The 25,622-nt window shown below is 45.5% G+C and overlaps 1 protein-coding gene across 3 annotated transcripts in view; it reads right to left on the bottom strand.

The window, feature by feature from the left end:
• Positions 1–25,622, bottom strand: part of LRP4 (LDL receptor related protein 4) — a 73,995-nt gene that overhangs the window by 12,606 nt on the left and 35,767 nt on the right. For 2 of the 3 annotated variants that reach the window (XM_072038691.1, XM_072038690.1), the window contains exons 2-22: positions 23,295–23,441; positions 17,359–17,475; positions 15,205–15,318; positions 14,625–14,741; positions 12,118–12,246; positions 11,666–11,785; positions 11,407–11,532; positions 8,979–9,104; positions 8,365–8,499; positions 8,071–8,196; positions 6,819–7,049; positions 6,356–6,512; positions 5,798–6,015; positions 5,293–5,469; positions 4,565–4,690; positions 3,652–3,860; positions 2,995–3,076; positions 2,244–2,349; positions 1,142–1,343; positions 611–800; positions 232–363 (exon numbers count right to left, since the gene is read on the bottom strand). In XM_072038691.1, the coding sequence (XP_071894792.1) occupies positions 232–363; positions 611–800; positions 1,142–1,343; positions 2,244–2,349; positions 2,995–3,076; positions 3,652–3,860; positions 4,565–4,690; positions 5,293–5,469; positions 5,798–6,015; positions 6,356–6,512; positions 6,819–7,049; positions 8,071–8,196; positions 8,365–8,499; positions 8,979–9,104; positions 11,407–11,532; positions 11,666–11,785; positions 12,118–12,246; positions 14,625–14,741; positions 15,205–15,318; positions 17,359–17,475; positions 23,295–23,441 (3,087 nt within the window). The remainder of the gene's footprint in view (positions 1–231; positions 364–610; positions 801–1,141; positions 1,344–2,243; positions 2,350–2,994; positions 3,077–3,651; positions 3,861–4,564; positions 4,691–5,292; positions 5,470–5,797; positions 6,016–6,355; positions 6,513–6,818; positions 7,050–8,070; positions 8,197–8,364; positions 8,500–8,978; positions 9,105–11,406; positions 11,533–11,665; positions 11,786–12,117; positions 12,247–14,624; positions 14,742–15,204; positions 15,319–17,358; positions 17,476–23,294; positions 23,442–25,622) is intronic. The other variant, XM_027459348.3, reaches the window with a different exon arrangement.

Below are 25,622 nucleotides of genomic sequence, written 5' to 3'. Positions count from 1 at the left end.
GCCAGTTTAGTTAGCCCAGTGCAATTTCAAGTACAATTTTTTCTGCATCAATCCAGTTATTGACAGCTTTTTTCAGTGTCTCCCTCTCACAGTGAAAGTACAGGCAGCAAATGGGCTTTTCAAGGGGGGTAAAGCAGGTAAGTGCATGAAGTGAATTTTGTTCTATAACAAGGTGGGAGTGGAATGTAGTTATGGTCCAGTTACAATGCAGATCCTGCAGAGGGGACTCACCATGAGAGCAGGTCTTGCCATCAGACTGCAGATTGATGCCAGTAGGACAGGTACAGCTGTAACCTTTTGGAAGAGGTGCCAGAAGGCATAGGTGACTGCAGCCTCCATTGTTAACTTCACATGGAGTACGTACTATAGGAAAGATGATGCGAATCCATAAGCCAGTAGAATGAGAACAAACAGGGTAGAATAGCTATAGAAATGTATTCTAGAATGCCCTTAAATGTCAAGCCCAGGGTTATTTTCATGCTCTCATATTCCATCCAGACTTAAGGCATTGAGGTTTGACAGACAGGCCAGCTCCTTGCAGGAGAGCTGTGCCACATAGCAGAGCCTGAGCAAGCTCTCTTCTCCATGTGGCTTTGGATGAACTCTGTACCTTGTGGCCTGTGCCGGTGGAAAACATGAATATCCATAAGATTCTCCAGATTGTCCTGCAGTGTTTCACGAGCCTGCCCAGTCCTTCTATCTGCGCTCTGGATGCTTTTGGCTTGCCAGTCTGTCCAGTAGATTCTCTCGCCATAAAGAGTAAGTCCAAAGGGGTGAGGCAGATTGCTCCCAATCAGCACCTGGTCAGATCACCCCCAGCACCCCCCCAAAAACAACATTACTAAGAAAAACATTACTAAGATGTCACTAATGGCTCCCCTTGCCCCCTCTTTCAACATTATAATATAGAGTCACAGCATGAGGAGAGTGATGAGGCAACACGAACCCTCAAACAGAGGCTTCCTCATACACAGTTTGTAACTGAAAGGGAGCTCTTCTCTCCCAGTGAAAGCAGCTTAGCACGTCTTGATTTGGTTATTTCACTTTCAACTGGAAAGAGAGGCAGGGCCTCTTCGCACTTGGTGCTCTAGGACTTGCACCTCAGGCTCCAAAATTTTCTCCTTAAAGACAACCTCCTTACCTTCCTGTTGCTGCCATCCAGGCTGGCGTACTCAATGGTCTTCATGCCCGCATCTGCCCAGTACAAGCGTTGTGACTCATAGTCAATGGCCAAGCCATTAGGCCACGTCAGGTTGGAAGAAATGATCACCAAGCGGTTTGAGGCATCCATACCAGCGCGCTCAATTTTTGGGTTGGCTCCCCAGTCAGTCCAGTACATGAACCTGAACACAAGGCCAAGACAGAAGTAAATGCCTGCACTCCCCCACTGCTTTCACAACCAGGCAGTGCCTGTAGTGAGACACAAAAGAGCCTGGTGCCTTTAGAAGCCAACAGGACACAGTATTAGACTAGCCTTGGGTTTCTGTATTGTGCCTAAAATCATACTCAAATTGATATCCTCTCCATTGTCCATGTACTGGCCTTATTAACGCATGGAGGAAAAAGTTCAAGGTCTAATAAATAACCACTTATTTACCAGTCTCCACCACTAGTCCTTTATACTCTTGCTGAAATGGTCTTCCAGTAATCCACTCAAGGAAAGAACAGTACTCTTCTTTCTATCCATCCAATCCCTAGCTCCACAGTCTTGTAATTCAGAAGCAAAATCCCTAATTAAAACTATTTGTTTCTGTTATTCTACTCAGGTTTGCGTTCTGTGGTGTAGTTGATCCCTCAATATTCCCACTGAGGCAATGCTTTGAAGCCAAGAGATCGCTAGCATTACATCTTGCTTAAGATCAGCACTAATCTACCTGAGGAAATCCTTCTGATTCAACTCTGGTTGATAAGCAGAGAGTTTGAATAGAAATTTAACACAGGTATGAAACAAGCAGAAAAGATCTCATTCACATTTCTGTAACAGATCTCTAGTCATTAGGTCCCAAAGATAAACAAATGAAAACAGCAGCCAGTTCCTGCAAAAGCTCTACAGCATGACAGGTAGTTACCCCTACTTATCCTGTTTGGATATTAGTGGTAGCATCCAAATCAGGTCTCTAATTTCAGACTTCGGCAGGACATAGAACCAAGGCACCAGGGAGAGACATTTGCACAACAAAGCACCCGAACAACTTTAGAGACAGAAGAATTCCCACGTCATCCCAGAAGAAATTGTCTCTCACCCTCCAACAGGGTCCACCACGATATCTCTAGGTCTGTCTAGGTTCTCCCAGATCAGAACAGTCCTCATGGTCCCATCTGTGTTGGAGACCTCTATCCGATCTGTTCCTACAAATATCGAGAGAAAGAATTAGACACGCACTTCTGGAATCACAATAAGTAACACAAGAAACATCCATATAGCAATGCTTTATTCCTTTCTCTCCATCTCTCTTCATACCTAGAAAATAGGTAACAAGCGTGGCTCAAAGTATCATCCTCTATTAGATCTCTCATGCCACTTCATGGCTGTGACTGGTGCACAGTCTCATGTGCTTTTATAAGCTCCCAAGACATCTACAGAGGCATGAGAGAACAGCTGGAAAGGAGTCATCTTTCTTACATCTCTCTGAACTATGACTCTCTGGCAGGGAACAACCCCCAGATCCTACCTGCTGCACCCCAAGATACGCTGCTGGAAGATACGTGAACATGTACAACCACAAGCTCTGCAGCAAGACAACAGTGGGGCTTGATTTCTCCTATAAACCTTTCTGTAGAATAGCACTGGGGACACTGCAAAGAGAATTAAACTAAAGATACCACCTCAGCTCCCACTTTGTTAAAGCGAGTTTCATCTCAAGTGCTTTTTTTTTTTTTTTGCTAGACAGAAACAGACAAACTTGGGGATGAGTTAGAACTACCCAGCTGCTATTCACTTTTCATTACTAATAAGGAAGGTTTAAGCCTATGTAAAGCAGAGGAATCCCATACCTGCATCAGTCCAGTATAGTTTGTTGGTAACCCAGTCAATTGCCAGTCCAGCTGGACTTTCCAGGCTGGTATCCACCACAACCTAAACAAAAAGAAAAACAAAAAAAATCATTAATGTGATTAGACCTTAGAGGAAAAGCACTGGCCCAATGCACTACTCATTCTCAAACAATGTAACTCTCAAAAGGCAAAAGCACAAGGAGAACAATGCCATATGAGAGCACTAAGTGCTTACAAGTTCAAATAACTCTTACATTTGAAGAAACACCTATTTTTCAGTGTCTGTTTAAAATACTATTCCAAAACCTTGAACTCTGTTCTCCTCATTAAGGGCACATGCAAGTCCCAAGGACTGTGGCTCTTGTTACTAATGTAGTACATTCACTGGAAGAATTAATACTTTTTCCTTTCAGATTTTAGGGCTACAACAGAGCTAGTAAATCATCGTACTTGGTGTCCCACTTCAAGGTCTTCCAGAAAAACGGGAACATATACCATACTTGTGTATGAAGTGTTAAGTGATCTTAGGGCCTCAATGAACATTAAATACAACATGAACTACAGCTCCTTAGGAAGCCAGTGGATCCCAGTAGATTCAAAACTGATATTCCAAGAGTCTCCTGGCTAGATGGTCTCCACACATAATTAACACTGTACCTCCTGGCTTGATCCATCCCATTTTGCTCGGCTGATTGAGTCGGTGCTAACATCTGTCCAGTAGACATAGTCATCCTTGGAGTCCCAGTCCAGAGCCACAGCGCTGCGCACATCAGCAAGGGGGATGACATCATCTGACAGGTCATCTGTGTCAAAGCTGATCCGACGGATGTCCATCCTTCGGGCAAAAAGCAGGAACTTGTCAAGACCTGATCAAAGGTCGAAAGGTCTTCTTTTAATTTCTCTAAGTTCAACAACACAGTGATAGACACAGACAATTCCCTGCTATATCCAAACTTAACCTTACATCATCTATCACTGGCAGGTCACAGCCCAGGATTTTATTGGTAGCAAAAAATATCACTTTATTGGGGATTGGGAGCAGGGAGAAGCATAGCAGTAGAGAGCTGTCTCCTGAGGGTAACCTACGCAAAGCGAATAAATTCAACCATGTTCTTCAAAGAATGGCACAGACATCTCTCCAAATCAAATAACTATGCCATCTCTCGAGAATCTAGGACAACAGTTGGCCTGATTCTCCCATCTGGCTGCAAACTAAGAGAAACTCTGGCAGTCAGCAAAGCTGAGTTTTTTGTTCATCACTGACACAGCTATGGGATCTCTAGGGAAACAGTCAGCACGGCACCGATAGCAACACTGGATTAACCAGTGTTGCTATCGGTGGAAGGATGGAACTTCTCTGCATCCCCACCCATCCAGCCTATCAAGGGGAGTGCGAATGCAGAACAGGGGAATGCATCAAGGTGAGGTATTCTGCAGCAGGGCCCTTAATACTACTGAGTCCATCCAGCTGCATCCCCTTGGAAGCAACTTCTGCTGCTTACTCCCATCTCCAACCCTCTGCCACCCAACAAACATCTGGGCACACAGGCTGTGGTCCCACCTCACTTACTCTGGGCACAGGCATGGCTGCTGGTCTTGCGGAAGCCAGTGGGGCAGGCACAGGTGTAATCCTTGCTGCTCGGCAGGCAGAGATGCGTACAGCCCCCATTGTTGGCCCCACAACGGTTTCTCCCTGCTCAAGTAGCCAAAGACAAAAACAACCACACATAAAGCAAAGAGTAAAAGAAAAGAGGAAAAATACCAGCCAAGATACAAAGTCCCACATGGATAACATAACTCAACTTATCTACACAGAAGTTCATTGAGAATAAGACAATAAACTAAAGCACTAACTCCACTTGTAAGGGTTGATCTGACAAAAAAAAAAAAAAAGCTTTTAAATCAATCAATTTGCCAAGCAGATTACAGTAATTTAGAAGTAATAAGGGAGGTGTTGGTCATTTCTAGTGCCCACTTATGATCTTATGATTCCTGCATCTCCCTCCCACCCCCTTCTTCCCCCCAGTTGCTCTTAGTACACAAACCACAACTTATTTCTCACTGGCAAGCATCCACTCCCAAGTGTCAGCAGGGGGAGCTGAGGTAACGCTTAGCTCTGTCTGCTACTGGGGGACCTAAACTGAACTGCTGGATGAAGCAGGTGCTGTGGCAGCTCCGGACAGAAGTGCAGGACGTGTCAATGCCCTGGGTTCAGGCCTGCCGTCTCCCTGCTTTACAGGGTGGGTGGCAGCAGATCTTCCAGAGGCTCAAATAGGTCTCTACTCCCTCTGCAGTTACCTGCTGGCTGGCGCTGAGGATGCAGTGTGTGGATGTCCATAGGGAAGTGGAGTTTATTCCGGATGATCTCCTGGTTCTTGCCTGTGAATTTGTTGGCACTATTGATGCTTTTGGTGTGCCAGTCTGTCCAGTATAAACTGTCCTCAAACACGGTGATAGCAAATGGGTGTGGGAGGCCTGTAATGGATGTCCATTAAAGGGATTTAATTATTCTCAACCTGAGTCAGGCAAGCACAGAGGCAAGGGAACTCTTAGCACCACCCCAGAGGCATTTCCACAGTCAACCTGCTTAAATCCAGCTTACACTAACATGACAGAAACTTCCTGTCCATTAATGTCCAGGTAGCAGAGCCCATCTCACAGCAGCAACAAAATTCATCCCACAGTGAAAACACAACAGACAACAGAATTCACCTACAAGCAGGTGGCTCTGAAACTCAGGTTAACATTATACTACTCTTCTTTACCACAGAGAGCATTCCCTGTACCCAGCCCCGTTATTTACCTTGGCTAATAACAGCTTTCCTATTCCGCCCGTCGAGGTCAGCCCTCTCGATGACATGGTGCTTGGCATCCACCCAGTACATCCGATGCCCTGCATAGTCGATGGTCAGTCCGTTGGGCCAGAAGAGGTGCGTGTCCGCAATGATGCGCCGATTAGAGCCATCCATGTTGGAATACTCGATGCGGGGAGTGTTGCCCCAGTCAGTCCAGTAGATAGTGCTGGAGGAGGCAAGGAGAAATGGGTTAGAAAAACTCATGTCCCACGTAATGCACACAGCATCACTTCCTATCAGGGCAAAATAATATCAATCCTGGGACCTCAAACGTGAGACCTGGGCCACAGCCATGAAAGAAGCAACAGCCAGCTGTTGAAATCTGGAGGCTCCAGAATAGGACTAAGGCTCTGAAAGCCCTCAGCACCTCAAGGTTTCCGAAACTGCTGCTATCAAATAAAGGGCTCAAGTCCAAAGGCAGCCTTAGTGACCAAGGATAGGGTTTTTATTGTCCACCCAGAAGCGCTTGCACAGAAGGCTCTCCGAGGTCTTAAGTTCTCACTCACCCCTCCATAGGATGAAGGGCAATCGCTCGGGGCTTCTCCAGGTTCTGCCACAAAAGCACCTTCCTGTGAGTGCCATCCAAATTTGCTACTTCAATTCGAGATGTCCCAGAATCTGTCCAGTATAGTTTGTCATGGATCCAGTCAATAGCAAGTCCACCTATCTCCAGGGGAGAATTAAGCACAGAGTGAAACCAGGAGCAGGCTCTGCTCGGAAAAATAGTTCCCTTTCCCTCTTAGCCTCAGGGAAGTCCCAGTTCAGTCCTCCTATCTTCTACCCTGTCAGATGAGATGAATACCAGGGAGACAATCATCTCACACCCAATTCCATCCAACCCATCTGTCCCCTTGCTCAGGGAGATACACTCCATTTTGAACTCTGGGTACCCACTTTTCTCCACTCACCCATCCCTATTCTCACACCACAGATAGCGCCCAGACCTTTGTCTTTTTTGTGGTGACGCACCTGGGCTCTCCAGCCCTGTGGAAACCACTTCTTCCACATTGCTACCGTTCAGATTGGCCCTCATTATGCGATCCAGAGTGACATCAGACCAGAACACCAGCTCCTTGCTGTGGTGGAAGTCAAGGGCAATGGCATTTTCCAAGTTGTTCAGGAGCAGCGTATACTCTGAGCGATGAGGCAACACTTGTCGGATATCAATTCGGTTGGCAAAGAGCAGCACTGGCTCTGGCCCTGAGGATGGATGGGAAGACAGCATTAGAGTACTCTGATAGGGTCCTGCCTACCATTCCCTTTGCTCTAAGTTCCACAACGTTGTTTTGAAGTACCAGCAACAAGAAATCAACGCCCAAGTGCAAAACACCTCAAAGAGCTGTTTCCATAACCACAATACACAAACTTAACTCAAAATCTGGCAGTTTTAAAGCTCTTGGCAAACATTTATTTATCAAGATGTGATCATTCCAGGCTCCGTCTGAGCTCACCTCACCTCAGCCTCTGAAGCCATACCACTAGGCACACACTTGGCAGCAAGGTTATAGTTTCCTTTGCCTATATCCACCTCCCAGCCATATAAACACACATGCTGTACCACACCTTCTACCACAGCCTACTGTCACAGCAAAACATGACATAGTTAAAGTATGCCTCAGCTAGATATAAACTCGGTAGATACTTCTGCTGAAAAAAGAATTGAAGTTCTTTGTGGATTTCATTAGGGGAATTCCTAATAATATTCCTAATTTACGTAATGGAACTCTTAATTCCTCATTTCCTACATTAGGGGAGCTGAGAAGTTAAGTTCTACAAATGTATATGTGCCCTTAAAAACAGATGTCCATAGAGCAGCCACTCACAACATTCAGAACTGGTGACCAGCATCAAAGGTTAAACCAGAGCAAGGACATTTGATGCAACTTCACTGACAAGGAAGGATTGAGACGCTTCCTAAACACAGACATGATACTGGTTTTGTCCCAGGGTCTGGGTCACCAGGAATGACAAGAAACTACAAGAAGCAGACAAGGGCTGTCAAAAAGGAAAGAAAATAGCGAAATATCTCTCCATAGTCAAAATCACAGTTTCCACACGTTTTTACTAGGCATATCTAATAAAAATCCAGGTACTTCCTTGCATCACACATTGTCTCGGTGAACAGCATAATGCTGCCAACAAAGCATCAGAGACAAAGTTATGAGAACAACATGTATGTATCAACACACATGCACCAGTGTAAGGTTGAATTCCTCTTTACCTAGAGCTTTGCAGCTACGTTTGTCAGGTCGCAGCTCGTAGCCTTGCTCACACCAGCACTGGAAGCCTCCTTCACTGTTGGTACAGCCTTGGCTGCAGTAACCTTCCTCAGCACATTCATTCACATCTGCATGTTACAGACAAAGGGAGAAAATTACCATTATATCATCAACAAGTCGGGCAACCTCACTGACAGGTTGCTTCTGCTTTCATGCTCTGATTTGCAACCTATCGTAGCCATCAACTCCAAGCACATCAAAGCAGCAGGGAGGAGGTTACTGCTCCAAAAACCCACCTTGGCACGATCGTCCATCTTCCAGGAGCCTGTAACCTGTATGGCAGGTGCACTGCACCATCCCTCGTGCCATCTGGCACTTCTGAGCACAGCCACCATTGTTGACATTACAGTTCTCCTCCCCCGTTCGTGGACCTGCAAAAGCAATGCATGAAGATAACTGAGCTGAAACCACAAGGCAGCTGCTTGTGTCCTCAGCAGTTAGGCAGCAGCCACACTTTAGAATAGCCTAAGCAACACAGGGAAGACAAACTGTGCTGGAAGCTGCCTCTTTGCAGTCAGAACTCTCCCCTGCAGGCCACAACCAATGGCTATCAGCCCTTCCCAAGATCTGGACAACGAAGCTCAGAATAATATGGTTTGGGATTCACCATCTCTGCAGACTAACTTTGATACCTGAAAGCATAATCTTCTCCCCATTATTCCCTCTCCACACCATGCAATTGGCAAAACCACAAAGGTCATTTTCCTCAGTCTTCAACCCACACACTCTCCCAGTAACACAACCCAGGCTTTCTTCCTTGCACGCATCCTTCAGCAACACCAGACAGACTCCCACACACAGTGCCTCCATTTATATTTAAGACTTGTCTTGGAGTCTGTTATTTACTTACGGCAGTTTTGATGTGGGCTCTCATCACTACCATCTCCACAATCATTTGCTCCATTGCACAGCTTCCTCTGTCCAATACAACGCCCGTTCCCACAGAGGAACTGGTCTGGGGCACACTGAGGCGTCCCTGCAATAAGAGGAAGGAGAAAGTAAACACCAGAGCTTACTGATTCAACAACAGTCATGGTGGAGAAAAGGACACAGAACACTTTCTAAGATTTGTTACAATCTTTACATATGAACACAAATCCATTACTTCCTCTTTCCTTGAATTCAGCTCATCTTCCACTCCTTACTGCTCCAAATATCTTCATGCTGATTCAGAGGCCTGTGAGCTCTCCTCCAGACCGAGTCCAATGCTGCTATATTGGGAAGCTCTGCTATTTAGTCACTCTCAGAACGACTTCAAGGTCCTGGCTTAATTCCCTTTGGTTCCAGATTCCACAGCCCTCCTCAGCATGTGTCAGAGTGGAGTCAGTTCTTCACTTTAATCATCTGAGATGCCACCCCAGCACGGCTATGGATCTTAAGCCTGCCTAGGAATGGGCGTCTTGTCCAGCCCTAACTGCACTGTGACGGACTTGGAATGAGATTTACATGCATCACTGAAATCTGAGCTCAGGCAACAGGATTTCACACGAGCTACACACTTCAACTTGTGCTGTTGGCAGGAAGGCTCTACAAAATTCTTGTAAGTAAAGTAATGCTATTTGTAGGGACTCTGCCAATCTAATTGTGTCTTTGTCAATAACAGCACTGTCCTGTTGCCTCTTATTTCTTATAGTTCTCAAGCTGACTTTGTCAGTGGTTTCCAAACCATCACCCTCTGATAATCCTAGGAGTATAACAGGACAATACAGTTATCAGCAAAGAAACGATTAGATTGGCAGACTGCCTGCAAGCAGCGTTGAAAAGGGTAGTTGTGAGATTATCAAGTACAAATAAGAACTAACAGACACACCAACCGGGAACATAAAAACAAATCACATACAGATTCACTTCTCAGAGAACAGAAATACTTTTTATAAAGGATTCCAAAACTTGGACTGCATTTGTCATAATGAAGACAAAGATTCTTACATCAGCTGATCTCCTAGTGTTCTAGGAATTTTCTCCCTATAGCCAATAAAAACATAAATCCAAGAACTGACACAGGTTTTTAACTTGCTAAAGACATCTAGACAGTGCACTATTTCTCATTAGACGAGCCAGTACATGTTCTGCTGGGACTAGAACCCCTCAGTTAATTTTTACCTGACGACTATCACTGTAGACCTAATGCAGAACTGCACAACCAACCTTGTGGTGACAACAGTTGTACTCTACCATCTCGGGTTTCGTTTGGAGTGGGGAGGTTGAAGTTCAGTGGCTCTGGAAGTTTGATTTGGCTTCTGGGCTGCAACAGTTCTTTCAGTATTTGTTTAAATATCTTGGTTATCAAGATAAGGCAATGGGTTTACCGGTTTGTCTAAGCACAATTGCTTTTTCCAGGATCACCACCGCCTCCTGCACAATGCTACTCATGCCAGCTGACTTATCTAGAGCAATAGCTCCAGGTCCTCTGAGCTCATCTATACCTGTACAATGCACACTGCTCTCTCCTCAACAGGCCCAAGCAAGGGCTGCAGTTTTAAAAGTCCTTTTTGTCATTCTAAACACAATTTTTGAAATACTCTGATCTAAAGAGGTCAGTATACACAGTTGGGCTCTTCTCACTGTGACAAATTCACAGACCAGTATATACCATTCCTCTATGAGGGATGGTATACAAACAACCTGAAAAAATTAAGAAAAATAGGAGATTCTAGTTATTTCCTGAATCTTGCCATAATACGGGGGCCTGTTAAAACCCTCTTCTTTTCCATATCCATCATATGGAAGAATAGCTCTAGGGGAAATGGTTACAAGAAAGAGCAAGAGACTGCCTAGAAAATGTCTAAGGCATGGTGGGGCTGGTACCCTTAACCCTCTAAAACAAACGCTTTCTTCTTCACTTTTACAAAATGCCTTTTTGATACTATCTCCTGTTAAAAGTGCTTGGCAGCTTCATAAGGCAAAACGAAAGATACCCAGAATTACCTAGAAGGAACGAGCCAGACTCAGTCCATTTGACAAAAGTAGGAACTTTGAACTTCATTAATGCTTCCAGGTTTAAATGGAAGTGTCTCAGAGCTTTGTTGTAATTCATAGAGTATGGGCAGGATAGGCATATACAGGGATCTGATACCTGACCAGAAAACACCACTACTTAGGTTAGTTTAAGCACACAGACCAGCGCATGTTTGCAAGTGTAGAAGACAGTTTACAGATCTCATACTCTGGGAAGCACAGTAAGTTGAGGCTGAACTCAAACTATCCAAAAGAGACCTCACTACCTGTACCTCCAGGATAGAAATGTTAGCTATAAGCAGCAAGGCAGCAGGCCAAACCTGTATTCTCACAGTTCTCCTCATCACTGTTGTCAGAGCAGTCATCTTCCCCATCACAGCGCCAGGACAGACGGACACAGCGCCCTGATTTACAGCGGAACTGGTCAGCTGTGCACATAGATGTAGCTGAGGGACCCAAAAAAAAGAGAAAATTAGGTGAGCAAGAAGGATCAGAAGAGACTTGTTTCAAAGATAACACTTCCACATATTCTCTTGCATCCACAGAAACAGAACACTCCCACCAGTCCCCAGCACTCACTGCAGTTCCTCTCGTCTGACTGGTCATCGCAGTCGGAGTCTCCATCACACCTCCAGCCAGCATTAATGCACAAGCCACTGTTGCACATGAACTCCCCAGAGCGACATGGCTGGTGAGATGCTGTGGAGAGGTTAAATAAATAAATAAATAAAGAGCAAACTCAGATCTATGGAACATCCCAGAAATCTCTCAACGCCACATTTATGTTCCACTATAGTGGAACTTGGTCCTGAACAGATCCCTCCTGGAAATTGCTTTAATTCCTGTGTGCAGAAACGTGCTGACTGCACAGCAGCCTCCATCACTACTCTCACTGTCTTGAGTTAAAAAATTAATGATCAAAGAATCAGCTTATGTGTGACAAATTAGATAGCTGTCTCTCCAGCCAATGCAAAATCCATTTAGGCTTGCAGGTCAGAAGCTTGGACCAGTACCACTCTGCACTAACTTACAGCAGTCAGATTCATCAGACCAGTCCCCACAGTCATCGTCGCCATCACAGTGGTAGATGTCCAAGATGCAACGTCCATACGCACACTGGAACTCCTCCAAGCTGCAGGTGGCAGCTGGAACATCTGATGCTAACAAGGGAATCAAACAAAAAATGCCTAAGGTAAAAGGGCACAATCCAGTTTAAATGCAACCTTTCTCCATCTAATAATGCACTAGCAAATATTCAATGGAAAAGTGTTGGAAATTGCTAGCCATTGCTGCATAGCTTTGCATGACTTGTATCGCTGAGAACTTGAATGCTGTTTGTGCTTCACTGAGGGGCAGTTTAAAGCTATGTACAAACAAAACTGTGCAGTCAACTCACTTAAAAAAACACAAAGGGGTTGATGAGAAAGCAACAAAAAGGATCCAAGAGTGTCACCTTCCCTCTTACACTCAAGATACTATCTTAGTGCCCTGTGTAAAGGTTTGAAATGTTTATTAAACCTTTGAAAGTCAGGTATAAAAACAAAGCTACCTTTTGGGGTAGCTCTATATTAAGGACTGAGGCACATCACAATGCAAGGTTAAAATATGGCATGATTCCTTTAAAATTTTAACAAAAACAAACACTTGAAGACCAAAGGAAGCAAGCAGCGAGGTGCCCGCTTCTGCACCTGACCTTTGAATTTTCCCCCCTCCCTTTCCTCTCAAGCCATTGCTAAAACAAACCGTGCCTTATCAGTTAGGAGCACTGGCAGGCAGATGACCCTAGGCAGAGCCCAACAAACTTGCAGTCAAGGATTTGCCCACTGTTCTCTGTTCAGCAGTACACTATGTGGGAAGTGATGAAAAATCTAAGTCCCACACAACAGAATCTGACACCTCTTCTCATGCTGTCCAGAGAATGAACTGCATGTTTCAGGCACGAGCCTTTCAGCTGAGGAGGTCAGAAAACAAATACACTCAGCAAAAGAGAAAACAAAGGCTGGCAATCAGGGACCTGAACTACGCCTGCCTATCCAACCTCAAGTAGTGGGCAGAGCCTCCAGGCATGTAGTAAGAGCTCCAGTTCAGCCAGTATCCAGTGGCTAGTTACTAACTGTGTTACTAGGTGTGTTAACCTGTGCCTCACCAAAGCAATCTGAAAGTAGTGTTTGGGCCTCCCTGAGGAGAAAACAAAGTTGATGACTTATATTCTCATATAGCACGATTCAATTATACATCCCACCCCATCAAAAAAAAAAAAAAGTGTAGTCCCACATTGTCTTAGATAAAGAACGAACAGGACTGGATATAAGGAAAAGTTGACAGCCACACTGAGTAAGGTAAGAGAAAGGGAGGCAGCCAAAGTGAGCTTCTTAGTGAAGTTCCTTACTAAAATGCCTTACAGAGAAAACTGCCAGCCACGATTTGAGAAGCATTTCAACTCAGAGGAGCATGGGCATGAATTCAGGTTGCCCTTCCACCTGCATAGGAGGAAAGGTTGAAACATCTCTCCTCACTTCCCCAGAGCCTATTCATGGCCTGCATGGAATCAACAGGCAAGGGAATGAGAAAGGAGAGAGGGGTAAAGGCGAGGGAAAGAGGCTGGCTTCCTCTTAGAGCCTTTTCCCAGCTTAGAAATGTTTGCAGCCCCTGGCTTGCTGCCAACTCTCATTATCTGGAGAGATAAAAGACAACTCCCCCATGCATCCACTCCCCTGCCCTTCAGGAGCTGGCGGCCCTGATCCCCCCCTCCTAGAGCTTTTTGAAGTTTCTTGCTATCTAGAACAAATTCTGCAAAATGCCTTTGAAAGCAGGGTGGGGGAAGGGACCGCTGAAACTTCCACAGACACTAAATGCGCTCAGAGACATGGCAGAGAGCAGTGGGGGTTAGGAAGGGACATAATAGACTCCTGTTCCACTTGCCACAAGCCCATGATGGTGGAGGAGAAAACTGCTGTGGGTTCTCACACCCCCACCTTCCCCCATCTCCATCAGTCAAATCAGCTTCCAACTAATTCATCCTATCAGCCCTTATCTGACAAGGTCCTGAGTAAAGCATCTGAGTGAAGAGGGGTTGGGCAGGCAGGCAGCCCTTGCAGCATGCCAGCCAGGAACATGCAGTCCCTTAGGATGCTGTCAGTGGGCAAAGCCCCCCAGGAGATTTCAGGCAGGAATCAGACAAGAGAATAAAGGAGGGAGCAGTTTTCTTCCCTTTTTCCCTGCCCTCCAGCTCTTACAGTTTTATATAGAGCTCTATTCAATGAAGCATAAGCCCCCTGCTCCGAGTCAAGATCATATATCCATGGGAAGCAACAGAGAAGCAGCCAGGAACAGCCTAAGTATTTCTGTGAGGTAACACAAGAGGCATACCATCCTCCTCTCATGCCCTCTGGGGTAGACAACGGAAGGCAGCCTAGCTGCCAGTACAGGCAGGACTAACTCGTTTCTGATCTCTGCTGCAGAAAACGTGCCAAACCCCAAGACAGGAGCAGGTCCAAAAGGCTATTTCCTGTGGTTACAAAGCAAGGAGAGCACTTACGGCAATTCTCTTCATCAGAACCATCCTTGCAGTCTGTGTCACCATCGCAGAACCAGTGCTCAGCTATGCAGCTGCCATCACTGCAACGAAACTCCTTCTCTGAGCACTTTCTCATATCTGCAAAGATAGTAACACAAACAAAGCCTTGTCTTTTCTCAGAGTACCCAGGAAACAACCACACAATGCTCCTGAAGCTCCTAGGGCACTGACAAACAAGACTGCTCATTAAACCATACATTTCCATGTCATGCAGTGCCAGGACAAAACTGTCAGTGCTCATTTAACAGACACAGAGCACTGGATTTGAAAGGAATCCATGGGTCTTCACAATTGCATGTGAAGGAATAACAAGCCTCAAGTGATTTTTGCCTGGCAAATAAGCCACACAACCTGAAATCCCAGCCAGCCATAGGAACACAATATCCCACAAGCCCGGTCCAGATAAGCCAGCTGTGAGCCCTTGCCACGCTAAGAGGACCCTAGAACTGCACAGGTGGGAGCCTGTGCGATGTCTTTTCAAGCCCCAGCGGGGCAGGCAGCCATCACTGTCATTTGTGATATTGGCAGGACCACTACTCACCACATTGCTCATCGCTGTTGTCTCCACAGTCGTTATCTCCATCACAGTGCCATAGGCTGCGGATGCAATATCCGTTCTGACATGAGAACTCATCTTCCTCACACTCCCGTGGAGCTGCAGGAACACGAAAGAGAATAAGGTGAAGACAAGGCAGTAAGATTAAGCTTAGCAAATGCCAAACCTGTGGCGTGTCACAGATCGAGCATCCTCCTCCAAGGAGGCTACTTAATTGGAGAGTTCATTTCCCTTATCCTAACAACATTACGATGGCCACTGTGATATTCCCCTCGTCTCCCTCGTCCACTCCAGCTGCAAGTTGCTTGCACGGTGGGCTCTAAAACCTGAGAACATGGGTTGGAGGAAGGACCTGGAACAGAATAATGGAGCCACCCACCCTGGGCTGGCATTCTTGCACAGCCCCAAGCATGGTTCAAGTGAACCCCACAAGAAAAAAAGGCAACATAGGCCTCTTTTTTAAAGCAATTAATATGGCCTATCATTACCTAACAAATACTTTGTCAGAATTGTACCTCCACCTTTTTTTCCCACAATACCAAAACTACCTTCAAAGGAAAGGAAATGTTCATTGAAAAGGGAGAAATTTCAACTTTCTCTTCCAAACTCTCCAGTACTTATAGCCTCATTCCACTCTTTGCCAGTCTTCTACAAAAGCTTGTCTGCAGGCCAGTGAGGAAAAGAAAAAGGGACTGCGAAATTAGCACCTGAGGACCTTAATCCAACCGAAACCCTCCTATGGTTAAGTGCTAGTCTGGACAACTCCCTAGGAGTCTCTTCTTCTCAGAACCTTGCCTTTTTCCTTTCATTAGTCTCCAAAACTTTTGATCACACCCTTCTTTACTGTTGTCTTAAATATGAGGGCTTTCCAACCTTTTCTGAAAAACAGAAGACCAAACAGACCCAGACCTACATAACTTTTCTTTTATGAAAAGCTTTGAAAAGAGACTGAAAAACCAACCTTAGTCCTATCACCCAGAGCATCACAAGGATGTCAGATCCCTGGACCCTGCTTCCCAGCCCTCTGCCCGGAAGGCACAGATCAGGGCAATGCTGATCAAAAAGTGAATTCATTAGCACGCAAGCATTGCATAAATGGCTAAAATGACACGGAATACTTTACAGCCAAGAGATTTATTTTTCTGGTTCCTCCATAAGAGCCACTCCGGAGCACTATGCACACAATTTCTGTAGAATTCAAGGACTGCAGAGTGATGCTTATTGAGCAGCTGCAATCATCTCAAACAGGCAGCACAAAATTTTGCTCCTAACTGCAGCCTGATGTCAGCCCTAGCAACCAGTGCAGTTTCAGAGAATCTGAAGCTCAAGGGCTATGCAGTGTGCTAGCTCCCTGGCACATGTTGCCAAGTACAAACTGGATGATCTGTTGTGAAGAAGGAAAGTTGCATCCCTGACCACCTTTTGCTAATAGAAGCCTACCACAAGTGAACCTCTCCACAATACCAAGTGTAAAAGGAAGGGGCTGAAAGCTGCAATGGCTCAGGCCAAATTCACTCAGTTTTAGTAAGCTGCAGAAGCACAACAGCAGTGCTTACAGCTAGCAGCCTGCCATGGCAGCTCTTCTGAAGATGACAACCTCATACGGCAGCAGTCGGCCAGCTTTCAGGGTAACTGGTCTCTGTGTGGGGAGCATAACTACAGCACCTTTCTCTCAGGGAGCTCAGTTTAAAGGGAGAGGATGCTGGGGACAACCCAGCACAGCAGAAAAGTCAGACAGTGGAACCTGAGGCCACAGGAAGTCAGCCAGACAGGCAGTTCAGTTGGATTTGGCAGGGGTTAGGCATTTCCATGAACAGGGGAGGACATGAAGCGCTCAGCTTGGGGAAGTGCTTCATGGGACATTAACTAGCAAAGCTGCAGGGCATAAGCTGTTCTCCAGCTGGACAGAGCAGCACCCCCTCCCCCAGGACACACATCTGAACCACAAGCCAGGTGCCAATCGGGGAGGGCTTACAGACATCAGGTACACATCTCTGTCAGAGGCAGGATATAGCTTATTGCAAGCCAAAGGTCTGCCTCAGTGGATAAACTCTTAAAATCCTGTAACAGAGTGGGCTAACTTTCCTCACCCATGGCAGGCACACAGCATGACTCCCTCCCCTCTGAGGGGTGACTTACGGCAGTCCTGTTCATCAGAATCGTCCTCGCAGTCGTTGTCTCCATCGCAGACCCATGACCGGCGGATGCACTTCCCGTTGTCGCAGTGGAAGTCCAAGGGGGAGCAAGTGGGCAGCACTGCAAGAGCAAAGAAACACCTCAGTATGGAGCTACAGCCGGCTTCCTTCCTGAAAAGAAGTTCTTTCCCTCCTGATGGGAGAAGGCTACAGCTCTTAGAAACAAAAGACATGAAATTTCAAGTCACAAGGAAGAGCTGTGCCTCAGAGGGGTGGCAGGATAGGTCTGCAGCTTGTCAGCCTTTCCTCCCCAGAGGAGCACTGACCTTTCCACAATAGAGTAGCCATCACAATTCCCCACTGAGTTCCTTTTTTCTCTTTCATCCCTAAGCCTGCTATCATCCCATAATGGCACTTGTTTCATAACAAGGAAAATTACAATATCAACATTTTCCTGCATGCTTCCCAGCGCAGTCCATCCTGTTTCAATTACACAGTGAGCTCTTTAGGATAAAAACCATCAGAAACAATGGTTTGGGGAACAGGGTTTTGCAAGGCACATGCCACAAGAAAAACACATGAAAAGTGTTTTTCAGCTTGGGGATTCTGCCAGCTTTTTTTGTCTAAATCTGTGAGGAGAAGCTTAGAGGCAGGAACCCACTGCTGAGGATAAATTCACTGTGCCTTGGGTATGGGCAATAGGGTTCAAACCCTGTTAAAGGTCTCCAGAAGGGATAGAGGGAGAGGGTGTATGGGACACTTGTCTACACAGGACTCTGCTGGCAACAGAGTGGAACCACAAATCCACAGCAATCAAGGCGGCACAGAGCCACAAAGCTGGAATTCACGGGGGAGCATCAGCTCCGTCCTGCCCCCACGGATGAGAGAAACCCTCAACCCCAGGGAGGTTCATGCTTTTAAGTGCTGCCAGCTGTGGTGGGGAAGGGGCTGCACAAGACCCCGCTCCTGACAGGTGTGTTCTCCGAAGAGCAAGGTTAGCTCAGCGATGTGAAGGGGAGCAGGCTGCAAAGGCCAGTGCCTGAAACCCTTTCATCCCAGCCCAGCTTGCCGACAGCATCTCCCGTCTGTCACCAGGGGCTCAGCCCTCCTCTGCTCTGCCCCTACTTCTTCCCCTGCCAACGCTGTCCTGGGGGTGGGGGCGCAAGGCTTAAAAGAAGGTGAAGACAGCAGCCACACACACAAGGAGGAGGATTTAATAAGGAGAACAAATAGCCACATTTTCTACTTTCCCAGCTTCCTCACCCCTCCATTTCCACATAGGCCAGGACTGCTGCCAGTGCCCTGTGTTAGCAGTATGGATTACACTGCACGGAATCACTCACAGCTCTTTATAGCACACCCTCCAACATTTCATACCGAGTGCCTGGCCTAAAAGCCTCCCAACCCTAAGAATACACTACTGCAGTTCAATTCAGACTGGCTGTAAGAGTCTAAGCACGGATGTGGATCACCTAAGCCTCATCTCTGCATTTGACAGGGCGTCACCGCTGAACACCACACTTGATGACAAAATACAGACTGTGGCACCAGCCCTCAGTTAAAGGTTCATCCTATCACATCCAGGACGTCTTGGTGTAGGTATACGTCCAGATCACACTCAGCCACTTCCAGGCCTCAGAGAAGTATGAAGGAGGCACACAGATCTGTATCGCCACCCTCACAGCTCTGGCAGCACCCTGGTCATCCCGAGGCTGGCCCACTTCCTTACCCTGTGCTTTCTCTGAGCAGCCCTGTGCTGCTGCATCAAAGCGAAGGAGGAGAGCCTCCAGCCTCCTTCTTCCCCAGGGCAGATAGAAAGGGGAAAGAAATCCCAACTCTGCTTCCGAACAAAGCCAAGGCAGATATTTGGATTCAGAGAGTCAGCCCCACAGATCAGCCCTCTCTCCCCCAAGTGCAGCTCCCATACATACTTCACATGCTGAGCAAACCTTCCCTGGCCTCAGCTGCAGTTTCAGGACTAAGACCATCCCCCCAGCATATGCTTTTCTGTCTGCTCTGCCCAGTCCCAGCGTGACTAATCACCAAAGGACTGCACAGGAGCCGCCTGGAAGGGAATTTGCATGCTGACTCTCCAGGGGAGAATTCTTCAGGCTCCCAGAGGGTTAGGCCATTAGCACTGGTTCAGAGCTGATACCATTATCCCATTGAACTGCTGCATCCCTTCATGAGGTAACAACACAAAATGAAATTCCACCCCTACAGGGAGCAGTTCAGCCAATTTCATACTCTCCCTTAAATATAAAAATTGAGCTGCAACCACAGGGGAGGGGGAGCAGGAGCAGGGGAAAGAGAGCAAAACACAAACTGCAGCATACAAAGGAGGACCTAATTCCCACCCTAGCAGACAGCAAGTATGTGCCAGCCCAGACAACACCAGGGGGGAGATAAATCCCCTTCCAGAGGAGCTCTCCTTTAAAGGAGGAAGGAAAATGGAAAGAAAAAAAAAAAAAGAAAAGAAAAAAAACACTTAAGACAAAAAAAAATAATGAATGAAGGCTGATGTTTCATAAAGCTTAGGAACCACCAATGGGATCAGGCCAGGGATCTGTGTAAATTTGTAACCTGAATCTAATAATGTTCAGTAACAGACGCTTCAAAAGGCAAATGCAGGAGATTCCAGGAGCAGCTTTTACGCAGGGGCAGCCTGTCCCTATCCCCTCTTCCCAGCCCTGATCCTCCCAGCCCACCATCCCTTCTCCCCTTTAAAAAGCAAGCTGTCCTCACTGAAACATTCCTGCATGTCTTCCTGTTAGTTCTACACATGTCAGCTTCAGTCCCACTGTACAGCCCTTTGTTCTGGGGCTATTGTTGTTCAGCCCTTCTGTTAGTCATTTATTTCTTCGTATTTTGAGTTCTCTTCCTATAGAGTTAAAACTGAGGGCACATCATTAGTCCAGAGGATAAAATTTAGTGCTGTTGTAAGTATTTCCCCCAAAATTGTTTGAAAATTAAAAGTTAAGAGGAAATGTAAAAGTTAAGGTGTCACGCTTTGGAAAACACATAGTTCAGGGTATTCAAACAACCTCCACTATATTTTCTTCTGCCATCATGGAATACCTTTACAATTTGCTAAGGGATTTTACTGCTTTAACTAACTTTAAAAAGCCACATTTCCATCTTCTTCCTCCCTCAATTAGAAGAATACATGGCTACACCTGAATCCATCAAGTATTCCTTCCACTGCCAGAGAGGGAGAAGAGTGGATTATCAAACTGGATTAGCAGCCAGAAGCCAGGAAACAGCACATCTATATTTTCTCCACAGCTTTGATAGCAATTATTGCATGACTGTGGGACAGTTCTAGCACTTCAGCCCCACTTCTAGCGGGGGTAAAATTAAGAACATTTATTACTTCCTACGATAGCTGCAAGGCCTTCATAGGCAGTTTCCACTGATGAGAAACTGTTAGATTGCACTAACGTGGTTTTACCACTACTCAGAGCAGGATTAGGCATTTAGGCACTGCAACGGTAAATGCAACTAAGCCTCAAACCCCCTCCCCCCCTTTCCCTACTCAATTCTCTCCACATCCGTGCAAAGCAGCAGTATTTTTCTTGAAAGGAATAAGCAATGGCAAGTCCTGGGATGGAGCTGAAGACAGACAAATGCCCACAGGGATAGGAACTAACCTGCTTCCCCAAGCAGAGGTAGCAAGCACAAGGAAAGGGAGCGTGCGGGAAGAGCTAAGCGGGCCAGCTACAGCCTAAGAGAGCACATCTGTCAACTTGCAGTGAGCAACACAAAAAGGCCTTTGAACTTCCAACCATTTCCCTGAGCTCATCCCTCTGCATGGTCACACTGGACATCATCCAAAGTTTCAGCAAAGCTAGGTCTATCGTAGGCCTGCTATTCCTCCCCCTCTCCCAACTCCTATTACACAGGGCACTCTTTTACGGCCAAGCCAAAGGGGAGGGGGAAGAGCAGGGGGAAAGGGAAGTTTATAAGGTGAAACGCAGCCTCAATCACGTCCCACTGGCCTTTGAACACTTTATCCCTGTTGCCTGCAGTGCCCAGGTTCCTTTGTGCCCAAGGACAGTGAGTGACTGGTGCTCAGATCCGGATCACAGCAGGCTGAACAATACGGTTTGATTAGACAAACCCTCACTCATACAAAGAATGAGGAGTTAGTTTAAATATTAATTACAAAAAGTTCATACTACCAGTAGCCTGACCCTCAGCTGTACTCATATAGCTACATGTCTGTATGCACACAGATTTCACCAACTGTTTTTTGGAAAGTCTAGTTCCAAAATAACAGAAAACATTTTCAACAGCACTGTCAAACTGTATTTAAGCACTTTGCTGGTCAAAATTACAAAAAGAAAGAAGAAAAAAGGGTATCAACACCCAATCTTCCACCACCCTTCAATCAAAAGGGTGCCTGAGGGGCACTGCATTAATTGGGATGCCCTTTGATGCCTTTTAAAGAAAAAGCACGATTACCAAGCCCAATAAAATAATAAAGCATGAAGTAAACTTTACTCACAAGAAATACCAGATATGGAAGTGGTGTCTTTTCAACAGAAACCATAAACTGAGTTTAGCCAAACCAGAAGTTTAGAAGCAAAGCTTCACCTAAGCTCTTGCATCTGAGCCCCAGACTGGTGATTATGGAGAAGGCAGGGGGAAGACTATTCTTCTAAAAAAAGTTTCCATCAGTTTCAGTAAAAGGCCTGGGATATTTTTATCCTCACATCATCACAGAACACATTTGTGTGGGACTGGTAGGTGTAGTAGCTATACTGTTTCTGGCAACAAAGAAAATCTACTGGACTTGAACGTGTTGTAGCTCAACAGGAATTACGTGAAGTTCCCAAATGAGATGGAAACAGAAGGCTACTTTCAGTATGCTTTAAGGTAAAAGAAGTAAATTCTTTTTCAGGCTCTTTAAATGAAATAGCATTGTACAACAGCACATGCAGCTAGGCAAGCATGTCTGAGTCCCATGGAGCGACACATTTACAAGCTGAGGAGGCACAATACAGATGCTAAATTCAGAGTAAAATGGCTCTGTTGGGGGATGGTTAGGACAGGATTTGGCGTATCTTATGAGAAACAGAACTATTTATCAATCCTCAGGCCAAGTTTACTCAGTTGTCCTTTCACCCTTGCCACAGGAAGTAAGACTCATTCACACCACACTGGACTTCAAAGTACATATAGAAGGGCAGAATGAAAACCATTCCTCTTCTCGCACGCAGCTTTCGTTAGGGACAGTCCAAAGTAGTCTCTGTTGGCACAAGGCAGGAAGGCAGCTGAGCTACTCTGGGCATGTGTAGCAAAGGCTTCCAAGTCAGACACTGTCAGCAAGCCAGAGAGCTGACACCAAATAGAGAAAGTCTATGAAGCTGGCATGACAGCTGGTAGGTCGCTTATTACTATTATTACTACAGGACTATGGCTTGTAAACATGATCTGGAGCAGGAAGCAAACATGTCACAGAATAATTGGCTCCTGTCACAGCAGGGCTTCAGATTTGCAAGAAAAACTGTTCCCGTCATAGCCAGGTTAGCAGAGGCAGGACTCTCCTGAGAACTACAGGAAAACACCTACAAGAACCAGGCAGTCTGAGGACATCAATCCAAGCTGAAAATATTTATAGGAAAGTCAGTCAGGCTGGGATGTGTTGAAAAGGTAATGGTTGAGGAAAAACCTACTGGAACTGATTCTAAAAATGTCAGTTTGTTGTACAGTTTGCAACAGAACACACACACAGAAAAAGAAAACAACATTGAGAATTTATCTCAGAACTAAAACATCTCACTCAAAAGGAAGAAACTGTCTCTGGCCATGCCTTCCACAGGTGCAGCTCTCTCACTGCTGAGTATCTTGCTTTCTTACACACGGTTTGTTTGAAGTTACCTGTCACAGTTAAAACATTCAGCTTTCACAAACACAAGTCACAAATGGTATTCTTACTGCAGCCATCTTCATCACTGTGGTCCCCACAGTCATTGTCTCCATCACACTGCCACTGAGCAGGGATGCACGTACATTCACCGAAAGCGCTGACAGCACACGTGAAGTGATTACGTCCACAGGAGCACTCGGTGCTACTCAATACACCTGCAAAGGAACAAAAGGAAAAAGATGTTTTGAAGACGTGGCTCTATTTTATGGTACACGCATTAAATACAAACTGACGTTACAATTGTTCTCCACGTACACACTCCCTGCACGAACATACACTCTCCTGCAAAGAAAAACATTCATCCCTCTCACACTGCTGAAATAGGAGATCGAGCACTATCCACAGTTTCCTGGAATGGAGCTATTTGAAGACAACAGCAAATAGCAACCTGCCAAAAAGAGATTTAGGAATCAGTTAGGTGGAAAATAACTCAGCACTAGTCACAGTCAAATTCAAGGAATCCCAGGCATCAGAACACCCTTTTTTATTTTACAGACTCAGTCTTCTACGGCACAGCACTGATGCTGCTCCACTTAGCATTTAGCTCTGACAACACAACAGAAGGAATATCAAAGACTCCGCTTCAGAGGGTTATCAGGGATCTTCTCCAGACTTGGAACTTTCTAGATACCAACCTTTTACATGTCACAGCTTTAGAGATTTCAGTAAAATAAAAAAGACATCCTTCTTATTTGTTAATTAACCTGTGACAGAGATTAACCTGTGACATTGCCGTGTGTATAACTGACACTCATGAAAGCAAGAGAAGAGGATTTTCAGCTCTACAAACTGACCAAAAGAAAACGCAGTCCAAATGTCAAGCTATAATCCGATAAGAACTTTTTTTTCAGCCTTAATGTTAGCTTAAGGAGTTTCCAATCCTGTTCTCCACTTTCCCAGCTACAGAACAATGCTGTGCTCAACTCTGACTCTCACCCATTTGCAAATAAAACTGTTTAAGATGTTAACCCACACATTCTGGGAGTAAGCCTCTGCCTTAAGAGAACAGGCTACAGCCCACCTCTCAAAGGGGAAGAAGTCATACCTGAACTTCTGTCTGAAGTTATCCAGACAAATCAATATAATCAATATCATTGTTAAATAAATGATTATTCTATCAATCAACAACCACCTCAGGCTAATCTGTGACTGGATTTTTTGGTGGTTCCTTTTTGCTGCAATTCAAACAAAGTTAAAACTCAAAGTGTAAGAAATAAATCTTAACGGAAGAAGTTCAGAGGGATACCTGCCACAAGTGGTATCCCCAGACACGACTCCCCAACCTATTTACTTGCAGACTTATTGACCTCAGTTGTTACTGTTAGTATATCCAAGATAAACCATAAACTGTAGCAAACAAACCACAAAATCCTACAGAGAGAAAAAAAAGCCTCTTAATTTATTTCCTATTCTAATTGTTAAAAGCACTATCTGCAAAATTTTATGCAACTGTTCTGCAAGCTTTCTCAGCAGCAGAACTCCCTCCAGTGAGGACATCCACTCGGACAAGTTAAGCTCAGATTTAAGTTTTGATGGGATGCACTTCTTCCTAGAGGAATAATACCATGATAAATTCTTTCTGCAACAGAACTGTCTGAGCTTTGTGCCAGCCCCTGCTGCTTGCCCCCACTGCTATACTGCCTGTTGCAAGGGCTCACTACAAACTGTTTCCCAAGCACATCCACGAGCTACTGAACTGGGCCAATGAAACCAGCTGCCATGTCTTCCCTTTCATAGATTGCCATGGGTGCAATAAGCTTTTTGTTATTTCCCATCTCTGCTACAAATTATCTTGAAAAGGCTTAGTAGAAAAAGCACATCTAAGGCATCTCTGTAGATGCTAGGGAAAGCGGTGAATATTTGGTATGAAAAGAGACAGAAGGAGGAAGAGTATAAGGTGAACAAGGAACAGAAAGAAGGACCTAGAAATGAAAGGGAGCGGAGTGGTCTTAGACGCTCAATGAACTCACCAGGTATGGTCAGAGCAAAGCCTGACTCAAAAAGACAGCGAGTGAGTGATGCAGATTTCAAAAGACAAGTTTAACCCTAATGTGAGTCAGAAGGCAAAAAACTCAGCACAGACATCCTTAAGGAAAAGTTACACATCATCAACACAATACACTTGACTATTACAAATAATCACAATGAAATTCAGAAGAACCACAAGCCTCCCCAAAGGTCAAGCAGAAGTTCCTTCAAACTGACAGCACAGGAAATTCAGGACAAATCACCTTCTGCCAGAGCCTACCACAGCTCAGGAAGGCAGAACCAGCTGCATATTGTAACTAAGGTAGCTGCTGTTTAAATTACCTCTTTCAAAGCAATTTTTCTACTGT

Source organism: Anas platyrhynchos, chromosome 5, assembly GCF_047663525.1.
Source record: "Anas platyrhynchos isolate ZD024472 breed Pekin duck chromosome 5, IASCAAS_PekinDuck_T2T, whole genome shotgun sequence".
In the NCBI taxonomy this organism is placed as follows: Eukaryota; Metazoa; Chordata; class Aves; order Anseriformes; family Anatidae; genus Anas; species Anas platyrhynchos.
Note: the sequence above shows the minus strand (reverse complement) of the source record. Positions and strands in the feature narration are given on the sequence as shown.